General features: G+C 41.2%; 1 protein-coding gene across 1 annotated transcript; it reads left to right on the forward strand.

Moving 5' to 3' along the window:
• Positions 1–11234: 11234 nt before the first annotated feature.
• Positions 11235–12124, forward strand: LOC148099948 (filamin-A-like). Its single transcript, XM_087850291.1, has 4 exons — positions 11235–11418; positions 11522–11624; positions 11659–11754; positions 11955–12124. The coding sequence occupies exons 1-4, from the start codon at positions 11374–11376 to the stop codon at positions 12122–12124; spliced, it is 414 nt and encodes a 137-aa protein (XP_087706417.1). The 5' UTR covers positions 11235–11373.
• Positions 12125–14066: the final 1942 nt, after the last annotated feature.

Here is a 14066-nt window from a genome sequence, read left to right on the forward strand (position 1 = left end):
AAATACTCACCAAATTTTACACACTCACACCTGGTTTTTTTGCCTGCACACCACTTATTTCTCAACAACCACTCCTTTTTCATCTCTGTTACCTTGCCTTTATTACATATTTATTACATCCTCTTAGCTAGCATCAATGACTGGACAAAAGAGCAACACAGTGCTTTTCTCATCATTTCTTTAGTCACGCTCAAGTCATTCACCTCTACGGATTAGCTAAACCAACTTTACAAAACAAGTTTCCCCGAAGAGCCCACTTCTCATCTTAGCTGCCTAGATTTCAGGACCTAGCTAAGGACAGTGGCCACAAACACATTTAACTTACCGAAAAATAGCTGCGGGGCCTCAGTCTGTCTGTGGGGCATAGCTGGACTGGCCATCGGGCATACTGGGTATTTGCTGGGTGGGCCGATGGTAATTTTTCGTTTTAAATGGGCCGATGTTTTGTTGTTGTTGTCTTTTTTTCTTAACCGTGTAAACAGTGAAAGGTGGCGGATTGGACAGATGCTGGCAGACGTGTAAAAATAACTCAATTGTTTGGTAGTGGCTGTGGTGGAGCTTTCACAGCTTCAGTAAAATTAGCAAGTGGTGGAAGCCAGCAGGTGGATGGGGGAAAGGGGAGGCGGAGGTGGAGAGACCCAAGGCGGCCGCGGGTCCGACTGTCAGGTGAAATGAGCTTCAGGTAAGAAGTTATGACCTGCAGTCTATCTGGGTCAAACCAAGTTTAGGTGTAGTTTATTTTCGTTGTGCTAACTTTTTACAGTCAGTTACAATAACTCGTACTGTGTACTAGCTAGCATGATGGAGTTTCTATACAGTTGGGTGGGTGCTATATGTTACTGGTGAACTTTATTTTGTTCATATGGTTAGTTAGTAGAGTTGCCTACCATCCTGTAAAAAAACGGAATCCTCTGGTATTCAGAGTTAATATTACATGTTTCGTATTGAGCTGAAAATACACGGATTTGTCCCATACTTCAGCTACAATTAAAAAAAAGACAAAAAGCTGGAGTTATTCTGTCTTTACGCTGTCAGCTGCCTCTTCTTCTCTCATTCTCCCCCCTCCCTCTCCTGCTGCTACTTCAATCATGAAACTGATCAATGATCAGCTGATCAGCGTTTCTGCCGCAAGTCCCGTCTTTCTTGCTTGTTTATCTCCCGCTTTGCGCCAGAAAGAGGAAACTAGCGGAGGTGGTGTTAAACAGCAGAAGCGCCTTTAAACTTGATAAGCTGTTGTTAGAATTGATTTAATATTACTTTCTAGTATCAGCTGATGTTTGTTGGAGCCATAAAAGCTGCTGGTTATCTGGTGAGAGGGAAACATAAAAAGGCCAGGTAGAGCATTAACAGGGAAAGGGGGGCACAAAGAAATACTTTTCTTTCTTATTCTCATTTAAAATTTCTAGCTTTTAATAAATAATTATCCAAATCTTACAACCAAAGTTTTCATCTGATGTCAAATGTATAGAAATCCATTATTGTACATAGTAAGTTTTTTTCAGGGTCCCAACATAATTTCTTCAGAAGAAAGTACTGTACATGATGCCAGTATTTTCCCACATTTTCTAGATACTGTACTAGTACTTTGTGTAAAATGCCATCAAAAAGTCAGTTAAGTTTTATTCTTTCTCACCTGTCTTTCTGTCTCCTTTCACTTTTAAAAGGTTGCTATCCATTCATTCACTTCCGCTTATCCTTTCCAGGGTCGCGGGGGGCGCTGGAGCCTATCCCAGCTATCATAGGGCGAGAGGCAGGGTACACCCTGGACAGGTCGCCAGTCTGTCGCAGGGCCAACACACATTCGCACTCACACCTAGTGACAATTTGGATTATCCAATTAACCTATCCCCACAAGCTGCATGTCTTTGGACGGTGGGAGGAAGCCGGAGTACCCGGAGGGAACCCACGCAAACACGGGGAGAACATGCAAACTCCACACAGAAAGACCCCGGCCTGATGTTGGAATTGAAGTCAGGAGCTTCTTGCTGTGCGGCAACAGTGCTAACCACCGTGCTGCCACGGTGGCAAAGGTTGCCATGTTAGAAAAAATATTTTGCCCTGCCATGCTGTTTATTGATGTGGTAAATAAATAGTTTATGAAAATATCACTAAATCTGTCATTTATTATTTTTAATATTCAGTAATGGTCATGTCTCACCTCTAGTCTTCTGTCTTAATTTCAGGTTTCCACCATATGTTGTAGATCGTTCAGGAAGTTAACTCAACCAGTCTTTGGGTTTCGGCTAAGTACTGTTTAGAATAGCAGAATAGGGAGGATGGTGTAGGTTTAAGTTTATTAGATTGATACATATGTACCAACAAGACAGTGTACATCACTGTCACAACGACGTTTGTTTTCATTCAAAGGCTTTATGGAACTTTGACAGGAGGGCCACGCCCGATTTCCTCTGTCATCCACGTCATACTTAGATCCTCCTCAATCTGTGTACATACGCCGCCTCTAAATCCCCGATAGTGCCAGTGTCAGTTAGTGAGTCAGTAAAATACTGACTCACTAACAGGGTTAGTCTGTTCTGGGATGAGTGTGGTAGTTAACCCTCATTTAACACATCCCTCTCTGCTCCTCTAGCTCGCTCTATCTCACTGAGAATCAGAAAGCCTTGACATTTACTGCTATTAACTTTACACTCTTGTTGTAAAGATGCAAAGAAAACACAGTGAAAAGGTTAGAAGGACGTAAGGAAAAAGAATGAATGAATGGTTTAATAGAAGGAAAGAAGTTAAAGGGACTACATATTCACAGGTCTTATTTCTGATACTACCCCATGAAAATATTTGCTCTGTGTGCCGTGCTGCAGCTGCTACATTTGGCTTCGGATTCACTTTTTGGCGCCTACGCCTCTCGAGATGTGTTAATGCAGAAAGGTATTGAAAAACTCTGGTCAACCAACCAGCAGTCTGTCTGCTGTGTCGTATGAAATGCGTGGAACGAGAGGTACCAAGTGTCTGTTACATATAGATGAAAAATAAAGCTCTGACGTGACTTCGGGTCAGCCAGCCTGACGGTCAGAGAAACAGAAACGTGTTGGATTGTGGATCTCTGAGCTGCACATCAAAGATGCACCTATGCACAGATCAAGTCTCAAATCTACCTCATATACATCTGTGTGTGTTTTTCTGTTGATGCCTTTCAAACAAAACTAGCCATGATATTTTCCACCTCAGACAATTAATATCAGTTAACCACGCCCCCTTTCAGATTTGTTCACCAAAAGAAAAGAAAAAAAAAAACGTCATTAACGCTGTTTATTATTTGTCAGACCGGTTTCATTTTCATACTTTGTAAATATCTATGTTGTATGGAGCTTGAACTAAAATGTAAATATGTTTACTGTATTTGTAATAATTATAATCCATTCGCTGTACAGCATAGATGTGTCATGCAGATATCCTAATTCTGTGTATGGTAATCTTGCACCATTGAACTGTTAGTGAATGAGGCAACAATAAAAGTGGGAAACGTGCATTAGCAGATCAAGTGCTGCCTGCTTATTTCCTGCTTTATTTGAGCTTCTGCTGTAGTTTATTATGTGCTTTTAGCCCCAAGAAACCACCCTTTTACTGTGGCGCACAATAAGATCTTCTGATGTTTTGTGTCATCTTCCTGTGATCTCCTGTGAACAGGTGGATTAATTCATTTCAAGTTTATGTATGTAGCACCAAATCACAGCAGGGGCTGAACATTGTAAAGACTCTAGAATAATTATGGAGGCACAACATTTAAAGCTCCCATCCTTCCATCCCACAGACCTAAAAGTTAGTTATATGCACTGAAAAAAAGGCCATGTTGGATTTACTTGATTCAATAGTGGACATTTGTTGCACACAAATGTTTTGCTTTGGCAGAAACTTAAAAAACTGAGTTAAATCAACACAACTTTTTCATATTCAATAAACCTGTGCATTTTGTGTTTCTAAAACGCGATTGAAACATGTTTAGATGAAGTAAGTTGAGCTCTTGGAATATTTTAATCCTTCACAATTTTGTCATTTTATTTCAACACTATTCAATAACTTTTACCCCAGTACTACTTGGTCACTTAAATACTACATGTTGTCTTCATATTACATAATGTTCAACAAAGTCTAGATCCTGGTTACCATAAAAATTGAATGGATTTACAATGACTACCATTCTCCGGGTTGCAGGAGAGCTGGGAAATAACCCTGAAGTGATAGGTTACGAGGCAGGGTACACCCTGGACAGCCCACCAGTCTATCACATAGAAACAAACAACCACGTGCACTTACATTCACGGGTAATTTAGAATCACCAGTTAACCCTAACTCTAATAACTGCGGGAGGAAACCAGAATACCCAGAGAGAAACCAGTGCAAACTAGCCAGAATGTGGATTTGAACCCAGGACCTTCTTACTATAAAGCAACAGCACTAACCACCATGCCAACAATCTAGGAAGTACAGGAAAGCTATGATTTCCTGTATTTGATGCAGAATTTTTTTGTTTTTGTCCTTGACAGGTTAATCCACAATAAATAGCAATAGCATGCACGTGGTGTGTGTGTAGTTCTCTGCCTCTTATAACTCCACTGATTTTCCTGCAGTTTGAAATCTCATGTGATCTTGTGAATTTCATGAGTTCAGCAACTAACCACTCTTACTAGATTATATCATGTCATCTCAACAAGAACAAATTAAGTTGTTGAATTTCATACAGATCCTACATGATTTAATTACGTTCATAGAAACATGAAATTATTGTGTTCAAATTACAAGGTAGACTTTTTTAATGTAACAACCACCCAATTTACTTTTTTTGGTATACCAAAAAAAGTAGAGGTGGCTGCTTGACTTGACTGAGATGGATGCCTTCCTCAAACCACGATCCAAAGAGTGCGAGACTGAAATCCCGTGCAGTGTCGCGGGATTTAACATTGCTATATTATTGACTTACTTCACTTGAACATGATATGAACAATTTAATCTACCCTCTCTGCATATCATGTAGTTTCTACACTATATAGTTACACTTAACTTTAAAGCATGAGGCAATTGTGTTAAATACACCCAAGATGCTTATGTAAATCCAAGAGCTGGCCAATCCCTTTTTTTCAGTGAGATAAACAGCCCCGTGTTTGTTTACTTGATTTGTAAAATGCAAAGTGGTGACTTTTTCTCTTCAAGTACGTCCTCATATGGAGACAGTTTTTTTAATGGCCCAAAACAAGTCATTGTTTACAAAAATGTACATTTTATTGGGCAAAATGAGGTAAACAGTGAAGAAAAGTTTAAGAAAACAGAGCATAGGATCTCCGGAGACTGTGGCAACTAGAATTATTGTATACATGTGTGTGTATTAAGGACTGACACAGACAAAGAATGAATCAGACAATGAAGCAATGTCCTTTTTAAATGTTTATTTATAAAAAGGATAAAACCATTCAAGTATTGAGTCATGAATAAAACATCAACCTCTGATCTGTTAATTGGGAAACAGAGGATGTCAGTGTATTTTTCAGTGCTAATCCAAATTGAGTGAGATGACTTTACATTTGAATAGACTGGATTACAAGTTATATTTGGTTTTAATTGAATGAGTTCAATTTGATTTAAATCAAGCCAATTCACAACATATAAACTTGAAATATATGGTAAGATAAAGGTTGTGCAATAATACAGAGAAAGCCCCAACAATCAAATGACCCCCTATGAGCAAGAACTTGGCAACAGTGGGAAGGAAAAACTCCATTTTCGGCAGAACCAGAATCAGGGAGGGGCCATCTGCCTCCACCGGTTGGGGTAAGAAAATGAAACTAAACTACAGGAAGACAAAGAGGAAAGATGTTCATGATATATATGAAACTTTCTGCTAGCCTTGACTAAAATATTGTTTTTGACAGGAAAGTATTGTTTCACTCATGTTTATTCCACGAGGTGGACAGCAGGAATAAAACAAACCAGATACTAAGAAAGAAAGTAAACAATGAAACTTTCTCGATATGCTAAAATTCCCACTGAGACTGGATAAGATTATTCTAAAACTGGTCAAAATACAATTCTCTTCATGCACAGAAATCCCACCCAGTCCCACAACCCAGGACGAATATTCCTTGTGTGTTCTTGAGCTGGACAGAAATTCCTCTTGCTGAGCGGGGTCCACGCCAGCCTCGTGTCAGGCAGACGAGGAGCCTCCTGTCCCAGTCTCGTCCGTCCACTGGGCCCATCACATCCCAGCCCAGTTCGCATTCTGCATTGGAGTCCGTCACTCGATTCCACCGCGGCTCCCCTCACGTCATCACCTGTAAGTAAAAACAAATAGGAGCCAGAACCATCATCCCGGAAGCTGCCCTGGCTTATAGCCATGGCGACCCTCTCCCAACACGGCTGCACCCAGTGAACAACAGTGAGACGCTGCTGACAAATGCAGGCAGTGGTATACATCTGCCCTGATGTCAATCACACACGTTGTCTCCTACTGTCGCCGTTCCTGCTGTCGGGACTGGGTCACCACATCACGCTGACCGGTCTCCAGACGAGGCGTCGCACCCCCCACGATCACGCAGCGGCTCCCTCTTTTCCACCTGGCCTTCATGCGTTCCTCTTCCAATCTAGGGCCTCTCTCCTTCCAGTGCTCAGCTTGCTTCCTTTTAATACGACCTATAAAACAGCTGAAAGGACACCTCTGGACACACCCATGCCTCAACATGTGATCACTATCAGCTAATTTTTCCAATGCCCAGCTAATCCACAGTGGATTAAAACAACGTAGAATGACACACTAAAAACATGCGATACAAACAGAATAAAATCATGCAAATAAAAACTACACTCACAAATAGATACTAAAATCAGAAGAAAACCAAGATAAACGATGAATACAAAATTTCTACTGTGTGCAACTCTTTCAGTCTTTGAATATTTTTCATTTCTTACAATCAGAATTCTCCAATAGATTTGTAGAAGAAAATTATTTTCTTTCATGCATCACCAACTGAACCTTTTATGTTAACGTCTCAAGCTCCAGCCTAACCTCATTGAATTTTGCTTAGCAAAGTACTTTTCAACTCTATTAATTAGTAAGATTATATTTCTTATCATCTGTTGGTCGTCTGACCTGAAACTTCAATGAACATTATAACACAGGAGTGATTGTCTCTAAAAATGGGCTCCTGCACGCTTGCAGACATTTTTCCATCACAACTTATGGATGATGAAGGATTTGATTAAAGCTGTGAAACATTATTGATAAACTTCATGTGATGTTACATTAAAGCCAATTTTCTATTAAAATCAGGGACTTTTCTAACTGACCTCTGACCTTTGAGCAGTAGTGTGTACTGTATGCTTGAATGTAACTGTATCTGACCTGGATTTTATCACCAGTTTCAAATAAGAATCTTCTTTAAAGTCTGTCTTTCAATACAAATGAAGTTAAACTTTATCAAGGCTGATGGTAAACTGTCCCTAACAAGTCCACTTTATTGCGTGCTCATTGACTTTCTCCTATCAGACTGTTTAACAAGCCCACTTTATACATGCTTATTAATCTATCACGCTTATCAGTGGCTCATGGTTGCTTAAAGCCTGTGTCTGAAAGACTAGATTTACTGACCCTGCGCAAATTTGCGTAAATTCCCCTGAACCTGACACCTCCTAGCACCCCGCTGAGAGGCCTTCAGCTCCATTGTTCTCCTGCTTTTGTTGTGCAAATATACCCTTCCCCAACCCCCAACCAGGAGAGATTCAGGAGACAAGAGAGAACCAGGAGAAGGTCTGTCCTTCCAATCGTTGTCAGACTCACAACAAAGTACCTGCAGCCTACAATACACCATATTATTAGTAGCTTTTATGTGCACTATTATGCAATATTAGTTCTTGTCAATCCTTGTCACTACATTGCATGCCTGTCCATAAACATATATACACAGAGTTGTACATATATTTATATATCCACACCTTACATAATATGCATAAAGTCTAGTTTTATATATATATATAGTTTTATATATATATAGTTTTTTTATATATATATGTCTATATATATATATATATATATATACACACACACATATATATATATATATATATATATATATATATATACACATATATATATATATGTGTATATATATATATATATATAAATATATATATACATATATATATATATATATATATAACAAGCGTGTTCACAGGAGTAATGTGAACACGCTTGGTAGAGCGAGTCAGTAATCTGGCTGCTGCGTTTTGTATGGCTTGGAGGCGAGAAAGAGATGATTTATCCAAGCTAGTAAACAGGGAATTACAGTAGTCTAAGCGTGATGACACAAAAACATGAATGAGTTTTTCCAATTCAGCTGAGGAAACCATGTGTCGCAGTTTAGATATGTTTCTTAAATGATAGAAACAGGAACGAGACAAAGATTTTACATGAGAGTCAAGGCCCAGAGAAGAGTCAAATATTACACCGAGATTTCGAATATTTGACTTGACAGATGGACAGAAAGAGGCAAGAACCTGACTGATTTTAGAATGTAGCTCAGGAGGAGCTACGATCATGGTCTCGGTCTTGTTAGTATTTAGAACGAGGTAGTTGCTTGAAAGCCAATCAGAAACCTGGGTTAAGCACTGGACTAGGGTGGACAGCCTATCCAGCTGATGAGGCTTAAAGGACACATGGAGCTGAATGTCATCAGCATAAAAATGATAAGACAGGTCGCTAAAAGATTGAATGATACCAGCTAAAGGAAGCATATAAAAAGAAAATAGTAATGGACCTAAAACTGAGCCCTGTGGGACACCACAGGTCAGGGCAGCAGTGTTAGAGGAGAACCTATCAGTCCTAACAGAAAAGGTCCTGTCTGATAAATATGAAGAAAACCAGTCTAGGGCAGAGCCAGATATACCAGCCAAAACCTTGAGCCTGTTAAGTAGGATTTTGTGGTCGATGGTGTCAAAGGCAGCGCTGAGATCAAGCAAAATGATCACAGAACAGTTCCCTGCGTCAGATGCCATTAACAGATCATTATAGACTCTTAAGAGAGCGGTCTCTGTAGAGTGCTGCTTTTGAAAGCCAGACTGAAAAGGGTCAAGGATGTGTAATTTACATAATAGAGACCTGAACTGATTTTCAACAATTTTTTCAAGTACTTTACTTACAAATGGCAATTTTGAAATAGGTCGGTAATTACTAGCAGAGGTAGGATCAAGATTCTGTTTTTTTAACAGAGGAGTTACCTCAGCATGTTTAAAATAAGATGGAACACAGCCTTGCCTCAGTGAACTGTTGATGATGGATAGTAATGTAGGACCAATGCTGGTGATAGACCCAGACAGGACAGAGGGAGGTAATATATCTACAGAGCATGATGAGGATTTCATTTTACCTAAAACTATAATTAGGTCATTTAGTGTGATTGGAGAAAAGGAGGTAAATGATCCAAGACAGCAAGGGGTATCTTCATAAGGGGAGGCATTGGAGGAAATTTTGGATTTCAAGTCCATCACCTTATTTACAAAGTAATTAAGGAAAGTATTACAATCTTCATCAGAAAGCAACAGAGCATGCTGGGTTGGAGGAGAAACAATACTGTTGATGGTATCAAATAGAATTCTTGAATTATTTTTGTGACGATTTATAAGCTTATTGAAGTAAGAGGATCTGGCCTCTTTGACTGATTCATTATATAGGTAAAGTAGTTCTTTGAAGTGATCACGATGGACAGTCAGACCGGTGGACTTCCACAGACGCTCTGCTTTTCGATAGGAGCGTCGAAGACCACGAGTCTGATTATCTAACCATGGTGTCCGGGAATTAACAGAGCAATAACTGGTTTTGAGAGGAGCAACCTGATTTAGAATGGCAAGACAGTGTTCATTAAAATAATTAGTTAAAAGCTCAACCTCGTTAGAGGAACTTTTAAAATTAAAAAGAGAAGAAAACTTTAAAATGACAGAGTCATCAATAAAGCGCCTGCGCCTAGTAGAACCTTGAGGATGGGACTCTGAATTAACAGATACAGTAAAAGAAACTGACTTATGGTCACTAAAAACAACTTCATTTAAATTCATGTGGTCAAGGGAAACACCATAGGTGAAGACCAAGTCCAGAGTGTGCCCAGCCGTATGAGTAGGCCCTGCTACATGCTGAACAAAGTTGAAAGAGTCCATAATGCTCAGGAACTCCTTAGTGGTACTGTTTGTTAAGTCATCCACATGAATGTTGAAATCTCCAACAATGATGACCTTGCCCATTTTAATAGTGGAAGTTAAAAAGTCTTGTAGGTCTGACAAAAAAGATGCAGCAGACCCAGGTGGACGATAAATAAGAATGCCGTATATGGGCTGTTCTCTTCCAATTTTTATCATAAGCATCTCAAAGGAGTTGTAGCAGCTTGAAGAAATCATCTGGCATAAAAAAGTATTTTTAAAAATTACAGCTGTTCCACCTCCTCGTCCAGATATCCAAGGTGCACAGAGAAATGAGCAGTCAGCGGGACAAAGCTCTAAAAGATGTGAGACTTCATTCTCACGCTGCCACGTCTCAGAGATAAACATGAAGTCAAGCTTCTCAGAGCAGAACAAGTCATTTAAAATATAGGACTTATTGGCGATTGAGCGGGCATTAATTAACATCCATTTAAGGCTGCGACTCACCAGGACAGGGGTAGAGTTTCCAAGGACAGAGTCCGCGCTATGCGGTAAGCCACGCAGCAAAGCAGGGTTCCTGCCGCGATGAGGCTTGGCTTTCCAAGCTTTCAGATGACAGCATGGGTGGTAAACATAGTGGGCTGTGGGGATTAATCCAGTTCCGACAAGTTCCAGCCGAATCTCACCGGTAGCAACCCAGGAATAAAGCCCCCGAAGGTCCATCTCTTTCCGAAGATGACGGAGCAGGACGTGAAAGCCGGCTCGCTTCCCTCGCTTTCTCCGACCTCTGAAGCAAAAGTGAGCTGACCGGCAAGAGTGGAGGTAGACCTGGTGCTGCGTCGCGCTCTAACGGCGGTAGGAAAACAGCCTCGTTTCGTTGACTCTGAAGGATATCCATTGCAGATTTGATCGCTAGCAACGCATGACGATCATAAATCCGAAGGGAGGTGACACCAGAAAAAACTGTAACAAAAACACATGCATAGCATAAAAAATAAACAAACACACGGACGAAGGCAGCGGCACAGCCAAACACAGGCGCCATCTTGACCTTCGACCTTCGACTCGAACAGTGCGCCTTATGGTCCGAAAAATACGGTGTGTTAAATCTGATTGAACTATAATCCCTCGTCTTCTGCACAGGATGGTGAAGTCAATTCTGTGGATGTCCAGGTTAAGGATAATAGCAACAGCACATACACCTGCACCCACACCCCACGTAAGCCTGTGAAGCACATTGTGATGGTCTCCAGGGGAGACGTTAACATCCCTGAGAGTCCATTCAGGGTGAGTATGCACTCACACACTCTCTCACTTTCACTCTGGCATGCAAGGTTTGCCTTTTCTTCTCACTGAAAAGTCTCTTGAGTTTTGGTGTTTGTGCCCACAGATGAATATCGGAGCAGGCTGTCATCCAAACAAGGTGAAGGTCTCTGACCCTGCAGTGGCAAAGACGGGCCTCAAAGCCTTCCAGCCAACATACTTCACTGAAGGTGGGCTCTGCTGCAGATCTTCCACTGGACATAGGAGAGCTTGACCTCAGCCAGCTGACAGCCCCTCTTACAACACCCTCAGGCCCAGAGGAGCCCTGCCTGCTGAAGATGCTGCGTAACGCTCACATTGGTGAGCGTCCGTCTGATAAGTGAGAAGCTTGCTAAACAGTGAGACTCATCAGAATCCAAATACTTTATTAACCCCTAAGTAAAAGACAGAGGGGGAAAGTAATAAAAGTTCAAGCGTGGAGAAAGAAGCAGGAGCAACTGAAACGGGCTGCATGCACACACAAGAATAAGCGTTGTTAACATCTGTTTTGTCTGTCTTAGGAATCTTGTTTGTTCCCAGAGAGATTGGTGAGAACCTTGTTAACATCAAGAAGAACGGCCGTCATGTTCCCAGCAGCCCAATTGCTGTTATGAGCAAGCAGTCAGGGATTGGTGATGTGAGCCGTGTGAGTGGACCGTGGCTGACCGAGGCCAGGACTTTTCAGCCTTGAGAGTTCATCATTGATGCAGGTATATGCTCAGTGAAAGCTTAGATACTGTCATATTTTTCTTTTTAAACATTCAAATAGAATATTTGTCAGTCTCATCTTGTTATATTAGGCTTCATCTGCTTGAGCCTTTCCACTGAAGGACCCAGTTAAGTGGGCATTAACACTGAGGACCAGGAGGATGGCTGGTGACACGATGTGTTGCTTTTTGAGGTCTTTTAGCCTGTTTCACTTTGTCAGACAGCTTCTATTTAACTGATTTCTTGATTCACAAGTCTGCAATTAATCAGGCCTGAGTGTGTTTAGTAACACTGAACTGAGGTTTCCAAAATTGGTTAATCACAGTTAACTCGTGATTTAACAAGAGGGGCAATTTGTTTTTACACAGGACCAGGGAGGTTTGGATCATCTTTCTCCCTAATCTATGAAATCATCATTTAAAAACTGCATTTTGTATTAACTTGTCTTATCTGTGTCTAATATTAAAATGAGTTTGATGATCTGAAACATGTAAGTGTGATAAATATGCAAACCACTAGGAAATCAGGAAGGGGGCAGACACCTTTTCACATCACTGTAGACGTGATTACAGAATACCTTTTACATCCTGGATTACAATAGGATATCCATCAACGGCAGATACTGGTCTCCATGACACACAGATACTGGAGTGGTCTGACCTGACCACACTCGCACTGCTTACCCACAAAGTGTCTAGAGAGACAGAAAAAAGCCAGAAAACAAACAAAAAACACAAAGCCAAAGAATGTCATCTGCACACTAGCATGAACAATAAATGCAGACACAGTGCACCCAGTAATTTTTGAACATCCAACCAAGTATCAAGAGCAGTACTGTCATTGTACCGGTACTGGCTGCTGTCTCATTGTTCAGAGAGCCCATCATTATGCAGAGAAAGGAATCTGTGTCTCTGGACCAAAATGACTGTACGTGTAGTGCTGTAGAAACAATACTGCCCAAAAACCTTGATGTTTCTATATGTGGAAACCTTAAAGTATGTGTCATCCAGGGGAAGACGGATGTTATTTTACTTTGCTGTGTTTTAATGTGAAGTGTGCTTATTTATTTTTTTATATTGCATGTTTTGTATCTTGTGGAGTGTTTTTATTTATGCCGCATGTTTTGCTTGCATCAGTCAACTCGTCCTGGAGAGACTCCGCCCTTTTCCCCCTTTTTATTAATTTGACACACCTGAGAGGAACGGCAGTAGTAATTTACAGAGTGCGCAGGGACACATAAGGCTGGAGCTTGGCGTCAAGAGAGAGGAGGATCCAGCGCCGGCAACGATAGACGCAGAGCGAGCGGGTCGATTGCTGCAGCAACACGAGGCCAGAGTACGCGTCTGTAGAGAATTGGAGGCGACGAGACGGGCCGGTGCCGAGTGACAGCTACAAAGAAGCGGCGGGCGGAGTTGAGAGCTCTGCCCACCCGGGGTAAGTCTCTGGACTTTCCCCTTTTAACGATTGAAAGCTGCCTGGAAGAATAGTAACTGCCGCTGCCTCCCTCTTTTAGCGCACCGGGGCGCAGAACGTGGGAAGGAAGGCGAGGACGCCGCCGGGTTCCCCTCCTGCACCACTCCGCTGGATTTTTAACTTTTTAGTGACTCTTATATCGTGGCGGACGCCACCGGATTTTTAATGTTGTGTTTTATTGATTTTTATTGTGTTGTCCCCTGGCCAGGGTTGTTTTAATTCATTTTACACTTTTAACTATTTAAATATAATAAATTATATTTTAATTTTATAGTTTTAAAGTTGTGTGCTTTCCCTTGGCGGCTCCACTGCTCTGTCCGTTTTGGAGGAAGGTTTCCCCTCCTTTAAACGAACACTGAAAAACATCACCTTCCCTCCGTTACATATGCATGTCCTCCTGTAAGGGTAAAGTAATGGGACATTTGCACTTTTTGCATGTAAGCCTGTTGGTC

Source organism: Neolamprologus brichardi, chromosome 13 (genome assembly GCF_056152115.1).
Source record: "Neolamprologus brichardi isolate AB-2024 chromosome 13, ASM5615211v1, whole genome shotgun sequence".
NCBI classification, from domain to species: domain Eukaryota; kingdom Metazoa; phylum Chordata; class Actinopteri; order Cichliformes; family Cichlidae; genus Neolamprologus; species Neolamprologus brichardi.